At 43.7% G+C, this 15,442-nt stretch overlaps 3 protein-coding genes across 5 annotated transcripts in view; 1 reads left to right on the top strand and 2 right to left on the bottom strand.

Moving 5' to 3' along the window:
- Positions 1-15,442, top strand: part of SYN1 (synapsin I) — a 169,488-nt gene that overhangs the window by 90,125 nt on the left and 63,921 nt on the right. The window lies entirely within an intron of this gene.
- LOC137096460 (metalloproteinase inhibitor 1-like) lies at positions 260-4,327 on the bottom strand. Its single transcript, XM_067465609.1, has 3 exons — positions 4,162-4,327; positions 2,860-2,981; positions 260-544 (listed from the first exon to the last, which is right to left on the bottom strand). Exons 1-3 carry the CDS (start codon positions 4,325-4,327, stop codon positions 353-355), a joined length of 480 nt encoding a protein of 159 aa, XP_067321710.1. The 3' UTR covers positions 260-352.
- LOC137096422 (metalloproteinase inhibitor 1-like) lies at positions 7,758-14,652 on the bottom strand. 2 transcript variants are annotated; one of them, XM_067465566.1, is made up of 6 exons: positions 14,551-14,652; positions 13,862-14,021; positions 12,436-12,521; positions 11,674-11,788; positions 9,383-9,516; positions 7,758-8,045 (listed from the first exon to the last, which is right to left on the bottom strand). In XM_067465566.1, exons 2-6 carry the CDS (start codon positions 14,007-14,009, stop codon positions 7,869-7,871), a joined length of 660 nt encoding a protein of 219 aa, XP_067321667.1. In that variant the 5' UTR covers positions 14,010-14,021; positions 14,551-14,652; the 3' UTR covers positions 7,758-7,868. The 2 variants fall into 2 exon arrangements, with proteins under 2 accessions (XP_067321667.1, XP_067321666.1); XM_067465565.1 differs by having other exon boundaries at positions 7,930-8,045; positions 9,394-9,516.

Below are 15,442 nucleotides of genomic sequence, written 5' to 3'. Positions count from 1 at the left end.
ACAAAGGGTATGATGGGAAAGGTTTGCAATCAATTTCAAAATGAAAAATATGGTCTTCAGGGAGATTGGAAGCCTCACCCCGTGCCTCCTCCTCATTCTAAGGCATTAGCAGAAAACTCTCCACAAAGTATTATTTCAGACAAAAGGTCTACCATCCCAGTTTTAACAGAATCCCAGATTTTCCAGTGCCATTAGATAAGTGGCGGCATCTTTAGAAAGTGCACATTTTCACAATGAAGGAGGAGTGAGTGGATTTGGATCCACCATTTATTTAATAAGAGTCAACACAGAGAGAAGAGTGGGGAGGGGTTAGTGTCGTGGAGCACCAGCTTCGTGAGAGTTCATGAAGATGTCACTGCGTCAGCCGCCTGTTACGAAAGGATCCAGGCTCTTGGGTGCCCAGGGATTTCCAGGTGCACATGCCACTTTTTTCAACCTGGGGCAGGCAGGCCATGCGTTCATATTGGAAATCTGTTGGCAAGTGTTTATCTGACCACACACACTGATTGGAGCTGATGGAGCCTCCTAAACGGCCCCACACAATCTGTGGAAGAAAGGAAGATGGAAGCATTGAGGAAATCAGAAGAGAAAAGATGCCTCCTTTCCTGCAGTGCATCCTGCAACATGCCCTTCCCATAGCTACTGGGGTCTCAACTTCCCTAATGTTGAGATAAGCAATCAGTGGCCTAGAGTCACCTTTTACTCCCCAGAAGTTTCATATTTTAAACCACTTGTATGGTGGAAAATACAAGAATGTAAAATGATGTCAATCTTTTTCTCTGATTCTTCTAAAAATAAGTGCAGAATAATCTTTACTACAATTATCGTATGTGACACAAACGGCACAGCAATGTGAAGAGCAACACAAACAGCAACACAGATTTCCCAAGATCTTTAGCTTTCTCGGTCAAGCAGTGCAAGTGCCTCACCAAACTGCCAACTCCCATGATTCCACAGTATTGACCCATGGCAATTAAAGTGGTATCAAACTGCACTACTTCTCCCACACAGAGCTGCTGCAGGGGTGCAGGATTAGGGGAGTGATGAATGGCTCTATTTTGAGAGCAAGGTAGATCTTGACTCCCAAAGGAACAAATTTCCTCATTTTCCTGATTCCGTGACACGCAATGGAGGGCAGCACTGCGTTTGAAAAGAAGAGGAGAACAGGATGAAGAGATGGGTAGCTCTATTATTGGGAAAGCAATTCCTATTGATCATATTCTAATGATAATAATAATAACAACTTTATTTTTATACCCCAACAACCATCTCCCCTAGAGGGCTCGGGACGGCTTACAAGGGACATGCCCAAAATTACAATTAAAACACACATGTAAAACACTTAACCAATTAAAACATCAAATAAAAACAAATAACATCACAATTGAAAGCAATATAAAAACAATATGGCTGAAAGAAACATAGCTGAGGTATAGATTCAATGAGTGCAATACATTTTTACAGGAGCGCAGGAAAGTGCAACAATACAGTGAACTGGGCAGAAAATACTGTCATAAACACATGTTGAGGTAGACGTATGCCAGTGTAAAGTGTGGGCCGGTGTAAAGTGTGGAACTTCAAGTAGGGACAAGAAAGTTACTGGTGAGCTGCTTAGTCAAAAGCGCACCGGAACATCCAGGTTTTTAGTTGACTACGAAAGGAGGACAAGGTGGGAGCCTGTCTAATCTCCCTAGAGAGGGAGTTCCAGAGCCGGGGGGCCACCACCGAGAAGGCTCCCTCGTTCTCATCAACCGTGCATGTGACGGTGGGGGGAGAGAGAGCAGTACCTCCTCAGAAGATCTCAAGGTACGTACTGGTTCATAGGGGAAGATGCGATCGCGAAGACAAGCAAGTCCTGAACCATTTAGGGCTTTATAGGTGATGACCTGCACCTTGAATTGGAAACGGAAACTTATTGGAAGCCACTGGAGCTGTTTAAACAGGAGACTTGACCGCTTTCTGTAACCAATCAGTCCCATGACTAGCCAGGAGGACCTCTGTTTTGTCAGGATTAAGCTTCAGCTTGTTAGCCCTCATCCAGCCCATCACAACCATCAGGCACTGGTCCAGGGCCTGAGGGGCTTCCTTGAAATCTGGTGGAAAAGAGTATCATCTGCGTAGAGATGGCACCGAACTCCAAAACTCCAGATGATCTCGCTCAGCGGTTTCATGTAGATATTGAATAGAATGGGGGAAAGAATAGAACCTTGTGGGACCCCACAGGTCAATGGCCAGGGGTCCGAGCAGGTGTCCCCCAGCTTCAGCGACTGGGTACGGCCCTCAAGGAAGGAATGGAGCCACTGGAGCGCAGTGCTCCCGAGACCCACCCCCAAGAATCGACCCAGAAGGATACCATGGTCGATGGTATCGAAAGCCTCTGAGATATCCAAGAGAACTAACAAGGACACACTCCCCTTGTCAAGCTCTCTGCGGAGATCATCCACCAAGGCAACCAAAGCCGTCTCGGTGCCGTGACCAGGCCTGAAGCCAGACTGAAATGGGTCCAGATAATCGGTATCGTCCAAGAATCCCTGGAGCTGAGTAGCGACCACCCGCTCCAGTACCTTGCCCAAGAACAGAAGATTTGAGATTGGTCGGTAGTTATTCAAAACTGCTGAGTCAAAGGAAGCTGTCTTCAAGACTGGTCTAACTATGGCCTGTTTCAGGCAAGATGGCACGTACCCTTGACTCATTTATATGAGACTAGCTTTTAAGCTTCACAACATCTGCAGTGAATTGATGATGCTTCTTGTGGGTTCCACGTCTTTCAAAATCTGGAAAGTGTCAGATCTTTAAAATCTAAGTGATGTTCCTGCAACCTTGAGATCTATCATCCCTTCCTGGTGGCCAGATACTTACCGAGCAAGAGCAGCCCTTGCTGTACTCTGAGGTAAAGCCTCGCCTCTGCTCAGGGGTTACCCTGGACCATCGTTTGAGGAAAGCGCAGACACTGAGCCAGACTGTGTCACCGTCCAGCTCCCCTGTTGGAGGTGAAAAAAGGAGTAGAGGGAAGCTGCTGTGAGCTTAGAGGAGGAGAAACAATTAGGATTGTCCTCTTGACAATCAGAACTCAGAGCTTAGCCTTTAGATTTTGTTTTCATAACTTGGATAGCTTGGAGAGAGGTTGGAAAGGGTATCAGTAGTATCACCCATTTTCACGAGCAGAAGTTGGGCTGAATATAATATTCTCTTGCAGATGGAATTGGACGTGTGAGCAATGCAAATCCTATGTCAAAAGCAAAGCTAAGTTGCTTGACCTGAATAATAATGCTGATTGAACCGTTTTGCCTCAGTTAATATTTTGTATATTTTTTTCCTGGCTTTTATAGTCATACTGGAGGATAGGAAGCCATACTAAACCCTCCCTACTGGACACTTTAATCAGTTTTCTCTTTGGCTTCCTAAATCAGAGCATTTTCAAAGTGTTCTTCAAAACCACAAGGACACATTTAGAGTACTGTGTCTAGGATTCTGGTTTCTGCATTTCAAGGTGGATGTTAACATACTGCAGGGACTTGGGAGAAGAGTGAATGGCTGCTGCCCTCTGTCTATCTCTCAGCAAGATCAATAGGAATGTACTATGCCTAAGCCACAAAGTCCAAAGTCCCGCTACCCTGCTGTAAGAAGGAACAAGCCAGCCTCTATATCAGTATGGGATATGTTCCTAGACTTCACATGAATATTTGAAACTGTGGACAATAGTCAATCCCAGCTAGATGAAGAACTTCTGATGCAAGACACCATGGAAGACACAGAAGAGGCCTACGGATTATTTGTGTTTTACATATTTTGTTGCACGTGACACTGTCTTTACTGTAATCCCACAGATATTGGAATCGTACTATAATATGTTTTCATGGCTAAACATTTGGGGTCTGTTAATGGAAACTCAAAGCTGCTTCCCAAGGATGAAGAAAAGCTTCTTATTCCAATATGTGTCGCCTTGTATGCATGGATTGCTAGCACAGGTTTGCTAGCATACACAAAAGGTATTTCCCTGACCATCAAGTTCTGCTGCTATCTCCCCCTTCCCATTTACATGTCAGTGACACGCCCCATGACATAGAAAATGACACGATACTTGCATCAGTAATGAGGGGTGTGTAGCCAGCTGAATTTGAAATGTCCCAGCTTTCCCAGGTGGTGGGTGGTATTCCCTACCTGCAATGATGTATTCATCTGTGTGGTCTACTTGGTAGTGGTATTCACATAGGCCAGGAATTGTTTGAGTGTCGACATAGTGGACATCTTGCACCTCTTCAGGACCTTTGTAGACCTGGAGAGAGGTGGGGTGAAGGGAGGTTATTTGATGATCCAAAGGCCACATTAGGGTTACAGACAAATATTCTTGTCCTTCAAGACAATGAGCATGTCAACACCATGCTTCAAGAACTGCCATTAGATTTTCATTGCTGTATGAAAAGTGAAAAGGATGGTTGAAAATGTGCTTTTTCTCTGCCAGCCAGAGTGAAAAATATATGTTTGTGCAGAAATAAGACTAAGACTAAGAAAACCTGATGAGAATTGATAAGAATTATAATCTGAATTTGTTGGGAGAGCCAAAGCCTCTGTTCACCTTTTGGAGGTGTATTTGTTGTGTATAAGTTGTATGTTACTTCCGGTAACCTGAGGTGCACATTTAATGGGGCTTTCTTGGCAGGATTTGTCTTCCTCGGAAACTGAGAGTGTGACTTCTTCAAAGGTCACTCAGTGGTTTTTCACGGCTGATCATGGATTTGAACTCTGGTTTCCAATCATAGTTCAATGCTCAAACCACTTCACTATGCTGGCTGGCTTGGTAGGTGTATAGCCATTTAGAAAAAGAATACATGCATGTATTTTTCTACCATTTCATGTCTTCTGTTGTCAATGGGTGCTTTAGAAAACTGTTAGCAGGAGAAAATGCTTACCTTGATGATTTTGAAGTTATTGTTTATCCTGCCACTTTCCATAAATTTGACCCTGAGCACTGTAGAGAGACATTGGGAGGGGGTTGTCAGTTTTATTTCCGTGGTTGTTTCAGCTGTAGTCTTTTCTGTAGATTGTTAACTGATCTGTGGGGTTCTTATGATGCTTAAGACAGTTCTTGCCCTGTACACTCTGTTCTGAAGCTTAAAGTTATGTCGCCATGTCTGCCCCCACAAGATTTCTTGTAAAATGGCATTCTCCCTTTCTAGTTTGGCTTAGGAGGTGTCCTGGTCTGTGAGGCCAGATTTTGAAACTTGCCATAACTTCACAGAATGTGAGGTAGACTTTTTCGCTTATTTCCTGTCTAGATAACTTCTGGGTTTCTCCCTCTGGTTTCCCAATGCATATTTAATAAACTAAGATATTTATGTGTGGATTGGCCATCAGTTTCTGACATCACAATGATAAGTTTTGATTTCACTTCTAAGGTTTTGCTTAGCCCCCCCCCCCCCACCTCACCCCCGGTTTAACCCGTTCTCTCCTGTTTCTTTTGTGCTGTGTGGAAGGGCCCTAAGACAGAGGATTTAAATTACTGAAAAAGAAATTCTGCTTTTCAACAATGGCATATACTGTCCTGGGTGGAGCGACTTGCCATGTTTGAAATTCCTAACCAGGCATTGGATGGAAATGTTTTAGAGATGTTGTAGTTGTGGGTTCCTGTGGCAGAGGATTGGATTAGATGTCATTTGTGGTCCCATCCAACTCTATGATTCCGCTACTAAATTTTCCCACTAAGTGGAATAGCCCTCAGGTGCAGAAGATGCCAGTTTCATGGCTTCACATACCTATAGAGTCTTTTTGTATGTGGTTTACAACCTACTTACCACAAGACAGTCAAAGAAGTGGCTGTTTACAGACTGAGCAGGGAGTGTGAGAGCATGCACTATAGTTGAGAATACAGGGGAAAAAAAGAATCAAGAGAATGGGGAGCATCAGGTTTCATAGCAGAAGGCAAGTTTCCATGGAGGGGGAAGTGAAAGACTTCAGAGAGAAAGTTCATTGATGATATTGGGTTCCAGAAACTCACCGACATCATAGGAGCAGAATGCTTCCTGGGGGTGCTCGGAGGCACATTTGCAGGCCACAGTGGTATCTCCAACCAGAGTGAAGAGGAGCAAGCTGGCAGCCAGGAATTTACTTGCTTTAGCCAGGTCCATTCTCCTTCTTTCATCCTGTTTTTTTGCTGAAAAAACAAGGAGAAATGTGACTCAGTGGTGTGACTGGGAGAGTGGAGAAGGTAGTGTTATTTCAGGAGAGGGAAGTTGGAAGGAAGGGATGGGGAAACATCCTGCACAGAACTGCTGCAGGGGTGCAGGATTAGGGGAGTGATGAATGGCTCTATTTTGAGCAGCCAAGAGCAAGGTAGATCTTGACTCCCAAAGGAACAAATCTCTTCATTTTCCTGATTCTGTGACAGGCAATGGAGGGCAGGACTGAGTTTGAAAAGAAGAGGAGAACAGGATGAAGAGATGAGTAGATTGCAATATGAGAGGATGCACCTTCTGAACTCAGAGCTATACCAGAATTTGCAATGCAAAAGAGAGGAGTGAATAAATAGACCAAGACAAGGGAAACACAACAAGGGGGCAAGAGTTTTGTGGAGCTCATGAGGATATTTCCCTGGAGTGGCAATCTAAATAGAGGGGATCAGTTTAGAAGTTGCAGTGAGTTCCCTATAGCAGTGGTTCCCAGGTGTTTTGGACTTCAGCTCCCATAGTTCCTAACAGCTGGTAAGCTGGCTGGGATTTCTATTAGTTGAAGTCCAAAACACCTGGAGGACCAAAGGCTAAGGACCAAACCACTGGCCTACAGGATAGGAGGCAGGATTGCAACAAGGCTCAGAGTGCTGCAAAAGAAGAGTAAAAGCTTCCATCTCACCTTGGTCTCTGCAAGTCTCTTTAGGTGTCCTCTGCCACTTCACACTGTGTTTCCTATCCCTTCTGGCTCGTACTTAAATATTACCCCATTTCCCCTTTGTCTCCCCGTATTTTTCCTGTCCTCACTGCCAAAGGGGCGGAACAGCCCCAGCCTGTGGTTTCAAGTCCAGAGTCAAGCCATGCCAGGATGGGGTGTGCGCTGACTGATTAATCCGACTCAAGCAATAGAGACGCAAGCAGGATGCTGGAGGAAAGGGAAAGGGCAGCAGCAGGTTTCACCATTTCCAGAAGAATTTAGGGAGAAAATTGGAACCTCAATGAAAGAAAAATGAAACTTGTGCTTGTTGGAAGGCTGACTTTGAAGAGGTCTTCAGCCACAAGGTGGCAGATAGAGTTACCACACCTGGAAAAAGCTCCCATCCAGGTTTCTGCTTCATTCCTTCCCAGAAATAAATTGTGGTTGATTTGTTTTCCCAGATCTGCATGATGTTAATTGTACCCTTTGTTCCTAACTATTGGTACTTGGTTTCACCCTGAAGCCTTCTCTGCTCTACCAATGATGTGTGCTTTAAAATAAAGTGCAAGCTTTCCTTAAGATCTGTAAATTGATAAATTGAATCAGTGGCTTGTCCCGTTCCCCTTTGTACTCATAAAAAAACCTCATTCAACACACAGGGGGAAGGATAAGAATAGAAGTTATGATGAAAAATATGCTCAGCTGGGCTATTGGAAACCACACCCTTTGCCTCCTGCTCACTGTAAGCCATTTGCAAGAACATTTCCACAAGATATCATGGTTTTCTTCCAGAGAAAGCATCTGGCTACCCAATCTTAGCAGAATTCCAGATTTTCCATTAGACAAATGGCGGCATCTTTAGAAAGTGCACATTTTCACAATGATGGACAAGTGAGTGGGTTTGGAACAGGCATTTATTTAATAAGAGACAACACAGACACAGACAGAAGAGTAGGGCAGGGAGTTCACTATATGGAACTATAGCTCCATGAGAGTCTATGGACATGTCACTGAGTCAGTCGCTTCTTACGAACGGACCCGGATCCTTTTGTGTCCAAGGATTGCCAGTGGCATGTGCCATTTCTTTCCATCTGGGGTAGGCAGGCCATGTCATTCTGATTTGTGGAACTATACGGTTCCATCCAGTGGCACTCATTGCTAGAGGTGGTAGAGTAGTCCACAATCTGTTGAAGAAAGGAAGATGAAAGTATTGAGGAGAGCAGAAGAGAAAGATGTCCCCTTTCCTCCAGTGCATCCTGCAACATTCCCTTCCTATAGCTATATGGTCTCAACTTCTCTAAATGTCAAGATAAGCAACCAGTGCCCAGAGTCACCTTCTAGCCCTCCAGAGGTTTCCTATCTTGTAAATAAGAATGGACACTTTTCAGTATAGCTCCTTGAAAAATAACTCTCACATATTTGTACTCTTCTGCTTTTATATTAGGCTGTTCCATATGATATGAATTTTCACCTTGCCCCTGTGCTTTTAGTTATTTGCTCCTTTACACCAGTGTACACAATGTGCACCCAGTGATTCCATATATGGCTAGCTAGCTACCCCTACTCTGCTTCTCTCTTCTTCTGTTCATTGCAGTCTTTTGGCCCCTTCCACATTGCCCCCTTATCCCAGGATCTGATCCCAGATTATCTGACTGTGGGGACTCATGTCTCTAGATCCTGAGATATAGGGTGATGTAGAAAGGGCCTCTGGCAGCTGTTGCCTTTCAAACAAACTCACAAAAGCTCCTTGCTTGCCATTTCATTTTCCTAGCATACTAAGGGGTTAGAGGTCTGCCTTTTCATACTAATCCCAGAGGAAGGAGTTCTAGTTCTTTACTGAGTTTGGTCATCTCAGAAAAGTAATGGAGCTGAAAAACATACTTCACTTTCTGTGACTGGCAGCCAAATTAATAAACAGTATAAGTATGCAGAAGAGCAAATAATTCTGCCTCCCAATTGAATACTTAGCATTACAGAGAGAGAGAGAGATGAAAACCATTTCCATCCAGTACTCTCTCATATTTGCCGTGCTTACATTTCCTTGATAACTTTATTTGCCCCTTTTCTTTGCATGCCCAAAAACATTGATCCTAAATCATCAACTGAAATTTTAAGTTGCTGCAAGGTTGGAAATTAGGGGACTGAATGGAAATTTTATTCTTGGGAGCAGAATTCGTTTTTGAGAGGGCTCATTTTTGCCTCCCATACATACGTCTGTTGACCAACAGAGATGTTTATTGTCCATCTTCCTGTGGATTCTCCTGTAGCCGCAAGGCACATTGCTAAATAATATAAAACTGGGCCGCTATGTTAGTGCCAGGATGAAAGAATTGAGAAGGAGCTGATATCTTTTATTGTTTCCAATTAGTATAACAGGACACTAGCTTTTGAACTTCACAGCACCTTCAGTGAATGGATGATGCTTCTTATTTGTCTCACATCCTTAGAAATCTGGCAAATTTCTGATCTTTTAAGTCTGATGTTGCTTCAGCCTTGAGACCTATCAACCCCTCCTGGTGACCAGATACTTACTTGAGCAAGAGCAGCCCTTGCTGTACTCTGAGGTAAAGCCTCGCCTCTGTGCAAGACTTATCTCAGCCCATGGTCGAATGAAATCACAGAGTGCGATCACGACTCTGTTGCCATTCAGTCTCCCTGTTGAAAGTGAAAAAAAGAGTGAGAGGGAAGCCATGGTTTGTTTGGAGGAATGGCAAATTCAGAATTGCTTTGTTAACATGCTAAACCCAAAGCTGAGCCTAGTAGATCGCAGCTGCATATTTTGTTTTCATAACTTGGGTAGCTTGGAGAGAGGCTGGAAAGGGTATTGTGCATTGTCAAAGGCTTTCATAGCCAGAATCCACTGGGCTGTTGCGTGGTTTCTGGGCTGTTTGGCTGTGTTCTAGCAGCATTTTCTTCTGATGTTTCACCTGCATCTGTGGCTGGCATGCAGGCATAATGCCAGGAGAAAATGCTGCTAGAACATAGTCATACAGCCCAGAAACCACACAACACCCTGGTATCATTAATATCACCATTTTCACGATCATAAGATGGGCTGAATATAATCTTCCCTTGCAGATGGAATTATGCGTCTGTGCCTGAGCAATGCAAATCCTATGCCAAAAACAGCTTATTCCTTAGCCTGAATAATAATGCTAAGTGAACCCGTTTTGCCTGAGTTTGTTTTGTATATTCTTTTTCTGATTTTGGTAGTCATAATTGAAAATAGGAAGCTATACCTAAACCCTCCACCTTAATCAATTTTCTCTTTGCTTCTTAAAGCTGAGCATTTTCAAAATCACAAGGTCACATCTAGAGTACTGGGTCTAGGGTTCTGGTTTCTGCATTTCAAGGTGGATGTTGACAGACTGCAGGGGCTTGTCTGTTAAACCTCAGGGACAGAAGATTACTGGGAGCTATTGGAAACCATCTGTCTACTTCTCAACAAGGTAGAGAGGTGGGCTTATAGTATGTCTAAACCACATAATCCAAAGACGGTTCCCTTTGCCACGCTGTAAGAAGAAACAAGGGAACCTCTGTATCAATGGAAGATATGTACCTGGACTTTGCATTATACCTGGAATTGTGGACCATTGTGAACAGTGAAATGAAGGACTTCTGCTCAAGATACCAAGGAAGACATAGAAAAGTTCTAGGGTAGAGGTTCTCAAAGTGTGCTCTGGGGAGGCTTCTACTGAGAGGCTTTGTGCGGTTTCCTCCTCTCCTTCTCCCTCCAAGCTTTTCCTCCTCTTTCCTTTTCCTCCCTCTCCCCCATCTCCCTTGCCACCAAAAGTGTTTTTTCCCCCTGCACCCTTCTTGCTTCTAAAACCCTATTTTCCTTCCACTGCTCTGTGAGTGCTTTAATTGTGCTTTTCCTTCATGGCAAAGGGGAGTTGAACTGGATGGCTACTGGGATTTTTGCTATTAATACTACTACTACTGCGACTCCTACTACTACGAGTACTACTACAAAGGCTGTAGGACCATCTGGTGCTTTGAATATGCCTTTTCTGCATGGCAGAAAAGGGGTTGGACTGGATGGTCCCATGCCTGATATATATACATTTTATATAACCTAATATATATAAACATTTATTGGAGCTCCACGGGAAACTTTTGCTTCCGAAAAGGCTCTGCGGCTGAAAAAGTTTGAGAACCTCTGATCTAATATATAAACATTTCTTAGGAATCAACGATAAACTTTTGCTTCAAAAAGGGTTCCACGGCTGAAAAAATGTGAGAATTTTTGGTCTAGGGCAGTGGTTCTCAACCTGTGGGTCCCCAGTGTTTTGGCCTACAACTCCCAGAAATCCCAATCCAGTTTATCATATGTTAGGATTTCTGGGAGTTGAAGGCCAAAACACCCTGGGACCCACAGGTCGAGGACCACTGGTCTAGGGATTACTTGTGTTGTACATATTTTGTTTTATGTGAAACTGCAGGTACTAGTTTTGCAAATACTGGCCTTGTGCTGTAATATGTTTTCATGGCGGACCATTTGCAGCCTGTTAATTAAACCTCAAAGCTGTTTCCCAGGGTAGGAGAAAAACTTTTTATTCCAATACAATTGATCTAGACTGGTACTGAAGAGAAAGTATTTTCCTTGAACATACAATTTGCTAGCACAGTGTCTGAGCACACACAAAGTGCATTTCCCTCATCATCAAATTTTCGTGATATTCCCCAATCCCCGTTTATGCCTCAGTGACAATGCCCCATGCCATGGCAAATGCATCTACACTTGCATGAGTGATGAGGGTGTTTATCCATCTGAATGTGAAATGTCCCCATGTGCTGGGTGGTATCCTCAACCTGTAATGAGGTATTCTTCTTTGAGAGATCCACCATGGAAGTATCCACACTCGCTATCAAAGGGTGGGGTGTAGACATAACGGACATCTTGCATCTCCTTGGGACCTTTGTAGACCTGGAGAGAGGTGGGGTGAAGGAAGGTTTTTCAATGACCAAAGGGCTACTTTAGGATAACAAACAAGTCAATAGTATTGTCTTTCAGACATCAGGCATGTCATCACCTTGCTTCAAGAACTGCTATGAGATTTTAATTGCCGTGTGAAAACTGGAAAGAAATGGTCAAAAAGTCCTCTTTCTCTGCCAGCCAGAGTGAAAAAATGTATTTTTGTGCAGAAATATGGATTTTCCTCAAAGAAAAAACTGATGAGAATGGATGAGAACTATAATCTGAACTTGTTGGGAGAATCAAAGGCTGTATCTACCTTTAGGAGATGTATTTGTTGTGTTACATAAAGTTAGTCTTGACTTATGGCAACCTGAAGTGAACACTTAATGGGGCTTTCTTTGCAAGATTTATCCTGAAGGGGCTTGCCTTTGTCTTCCTCAAAGTCACCCAGTGAGTTTCCACAGCTAAACAGGGACTTGAACCCTGGTTTGCTGTCATAGTCCAATGCTCAAATCACTCCACCATGCTGGCTGACTTGGTAAATATAAAGCAAATTTTTAAAGAAAAAGAATAGATAGATGGATTTTTTTAAATTTCATTTCCTCTAATATCAATGGGTGTTTTAGAAAATGGCTTTATCAGGAGAAAATGCTTACCTTGGTGGTTTTGATCTCATGGTACATCCACCTTTCTGAGAGGTTCCCCTCCATCTTGTTAACAGCCACAAATCTGACCCTGAGCACTGCAGAAAGAGGTTTGGAGGGGGTTGTCAGGTTTATTTTTGTGGTTTTCCAGCTCTCCCACCTTTGCTGTGCATTGTTAACTCTACACAATGCTCTGTGGACTTCCTCTGATGGATCCAATTCCTACCCTATATGCTCTATTCTGAAACTTAAAGTTTTTTCTTTCTAGTTTGGGTTAAGACGGCCAGATTTTGAAACCTGTCATGGCTTCAGAATGTGAGATAGACCTAGCTTATTTTCAGTCTAGATACCTAAATATCTCTGTTTTAAACAGAGATCAGATGGACACCTTTTAGGGATGCTGAAGTTGCATATTCCCATGTAGCTTCGGGTTAGACTGGATGGTCCTTATGGTCACTTCCATAAGATTCTATGATCCATTTACTTTTTTAATGGCACCAAAATCTTCTATCTCAGTGGTTCCCAACCTGTGGGCCGTGAGACCTAAAATAAGGTCAGTAACTCTAGATTATTAAATATGGTTTTCTGTGGGCAAGCAGATGGTGACTATGGATGGCATATTTCTGTATCGGAAACTAGAGCTGATGTGGTTTATCCAATGCTATTTTCTGAATCAGCACCCCCAAATAACCAAACCGAATCTGAAGTTGACCAAAATCTGATTTGCAACCCTTTTGGTACTAATATTGGAGAGTGGTCCCTGGTAGAGGTGGTCTATGATCAAAGTGGTCCCTAGTCAAAGTAGTCCCTGGTCAAAAAAAAGGTTGGGAACTACTGTACTATCAAGTGCAGCAGATCTCTGGTACAGGATAATGCCAGTTTGATCCCTTAATATACCATGGACTGTAGGGAAGATTTTTCTTCTCCCCAGGAAAGGAAGAAGCCTCAAAATGGATAAAGGGACTGCATGCTGACAGTAGGCTGTGTGTTGCTCACCTCGATCCTAAAACCAGAGAGTTTGAAGGGGGAAAGATATCCTCTGTTTGAAAGCCTCCTGTAAAAAGTGTCTGTCATCTTGCAAGGCAGCTTCTTTCAACACCTTATACCTCCAAGAAATTCTTTTCAATGTTTAGCCAAAATCTCCTTTCTTGTACATGATCCCTCTTGGTTCTCCTCTATCCCTCTTTCCCCTCTTTATAACACAGATGCACACCTATAAAGCCCTGCAACATATGTACTGCAAAGCAACCAAACAAGTGGCTGTTTACAGGCTGAGCATGGAACCTGAGAGCATGCACTGTATTTAAGAATACAGAAAAAAAGAATTCAGAGGACAGGGAGCATCAGGTTTCATAGCAGATGGCAAGTTGCCATGGAGGGAGAGGTGAGAGACTGCAAAGAGAAAGTTCACTGATGCTACTGGGTTCCAGAGACTCACCGATATCAGCAGAGCAGAATGCCGACTGGGGGTGCCGGGGGGCACAGGAGCAGGCCTCAGTGGTATCTCCTATCAGAGCGAGGAGGAGGAAGCTGACAGCCAGGAATCCGCTTACTTGAGCCACGTTCATTTTGCTTCCCTCTTTCATTCTTTCTTTTTGCTAAGAAGATGAGGAGAAATGTGACTTGGAGAGTGGAGAAGGTAGAATTATTTCAGAAGAGGGAATTGGAAGAAAGGGATGTGGAAAAATCCCAGACAGAGCTGCAGGGGTGCAGGATTAGGAGAGCAATTGATAGCTCTGTCATCTGAGCAAAGGAGATCTGCACTCCCAGAGGAACAAAGCTCCTCTGTATCCCGGTTCCATGATAGGCAATGAAGGGCAGGACTGAGTTTGAAATGAAGAAAACAGGTTGAAGAGAGGAATACATTGCTAAATGACCCAACCAAACCAGAATTTCCAAGGTGAGCAGTGCCTGTGGGAGTTCGGAAGACAGGAGTGAATAAGAAGAGCAAGACCAGGGAGGAATGACAAGAAAAGGGATTCCTGAGTTCCTTAGGATGTTTCCCTGGTAAAATGAGTTGCAGTCTAAAGAGAGCTCTGTTAAAGGGTTGCAGTAGGTTTCCTATAGGATAGGAGGCAGGATTGGATCAAGAATGCTGCAAAAGAACAGTTAGAGCTTCCGTCTCACCTTGATCTCTTTAGGTGTCCTCTGCCACTTCAGACTGCGTTTCCCAGCCCTTCTGGCTCGTACTTAAATATTACCCCACTTCCCCTTTGTCTCCCCCTGCTTTTCCTGTTCCGACTGCCAAAGGGGCGGGACAGCCCCAGCCTGTGGTTTCAAGTCCAGAGTCAAGCCATGCCAGGATGGGATTTGTGCTGACTGATTAATCCGACTCAAGCAATAGAGATGCTGGCAGGATGCTGGAGGAAAGGGAAAGGGCAGCAGCAGGTTTCACAATTTCCAGAAGAACTTAGGGAGAAAATTGGAACCACAATGGAAGAAAAATGAAGCCTTCTCTGCTCTACCAATGATGTGTGCTTTAAAATAAAGTGCAAGCTTTCCTTAAGATCTGGAAATTGATACATTGAATCAGTGGCATGTCCCGTTCCCCTTTGTACTCATAAAAAAAACCCATTCAACACACAGGGGGAAGGATAAGAATAGAAGTTATGATGAAAAATATGGTCAGCTGGGCTATTGGAAGCCTCACCCTTTGCCTCCTGCCCACTTTAAGCCATTCGCAGAAACCTTTCCACAAGATAGCATGGTTTTCTTCCAGAGAAAAGGTCTAACAACCCAGTCTTAACAGAATTCCAGATTTTCCATTAGACAAATGGAGGCATCTTTAGAAAGTGCACATTTTCACAATGAAGAACAAGTGAATGGGTTTGGAACTGGCATTTATTTAATAAGAGACAACACAGACAGAAGAGTGGGGCAGGGGGTTCGCAGTATGGAACTCTAGCTCCATGAGAATCTATGGAGATGTCACTAGATCAGTCGCCTCTTACGAAAGGACCTGAATCCTTTTGTGTCCAAGGATTGCCAGTGGCATGTGCCATTTTTTTTTCCATCTGGG

The sequence above is a fragment of the Anolis sagrei genome, chromosome 2 (assembly GCF_037176765.1).
Source record: "Anolis sagrei isolate rAnoSag1 chromosome 2, rAnoSag1.mat, whole genome shotgun sequence".
Classification (NCBI taxonomy): domain Eukaryota; kingdom Metazoa; phylum Chordata; class Lepidosauria; order Squamata; family Dactyloidae; genus Anolis; species Anolis sagrei.
The sequence above is the reverse complement of the archived record's forward strand: the minus strand, read 5'-3'. Positions and strand labels throughout refer to the sequence as shown.

Excerpts from the sequence above, each read along its gene's own strand:
- LOC137096460 (XM_067465609.1), bottom strand. The coding sequence starts at position 4,327 with ATGTGGCCTTTGGATCATCAAATAACCTCCCTTCACCCCACCTCTCTC. Across the intron at positions 2,982-4,161 it reads AGATGAATACATCATTGCAG|GGGAGCTGGACGGTGACACA; the intron begins GTAGGGAATACC and ends CACCTCCAACAG. Across the intron at positions 545-2,859 it reads GCAAGGGCTGCTCTTGCTCG|ATTGTGTGGGGCCGTTTAGG; the intron begins GTAAGTATCTGG and ends TTTCTTCCACAG.
- LOC137096422 (XM_067465566.1), bottom strand. The coding sequence starts at position 14,009 with ATGAAAGAGGGAAGCAAAATGAACGTGGCTCAAGTAAGCGGATTCCTG. Across the intron at positions 12,522-13,861 it reads ATTCTGCTCTGCTGATATCG|TGCTCAGGGTCAGATTTGTG; the intron begins GTGAGTCTCTGG and ends CTCTTTCTGCAG. Across the intron at positions 11,789-12,435 it reads ATGAGATCAAAACCACCAAG|GTCTACAAAGGTCCCAAGGA; the intron begins GTAAGCATTTTC and ends ACCTCTCTCCAG.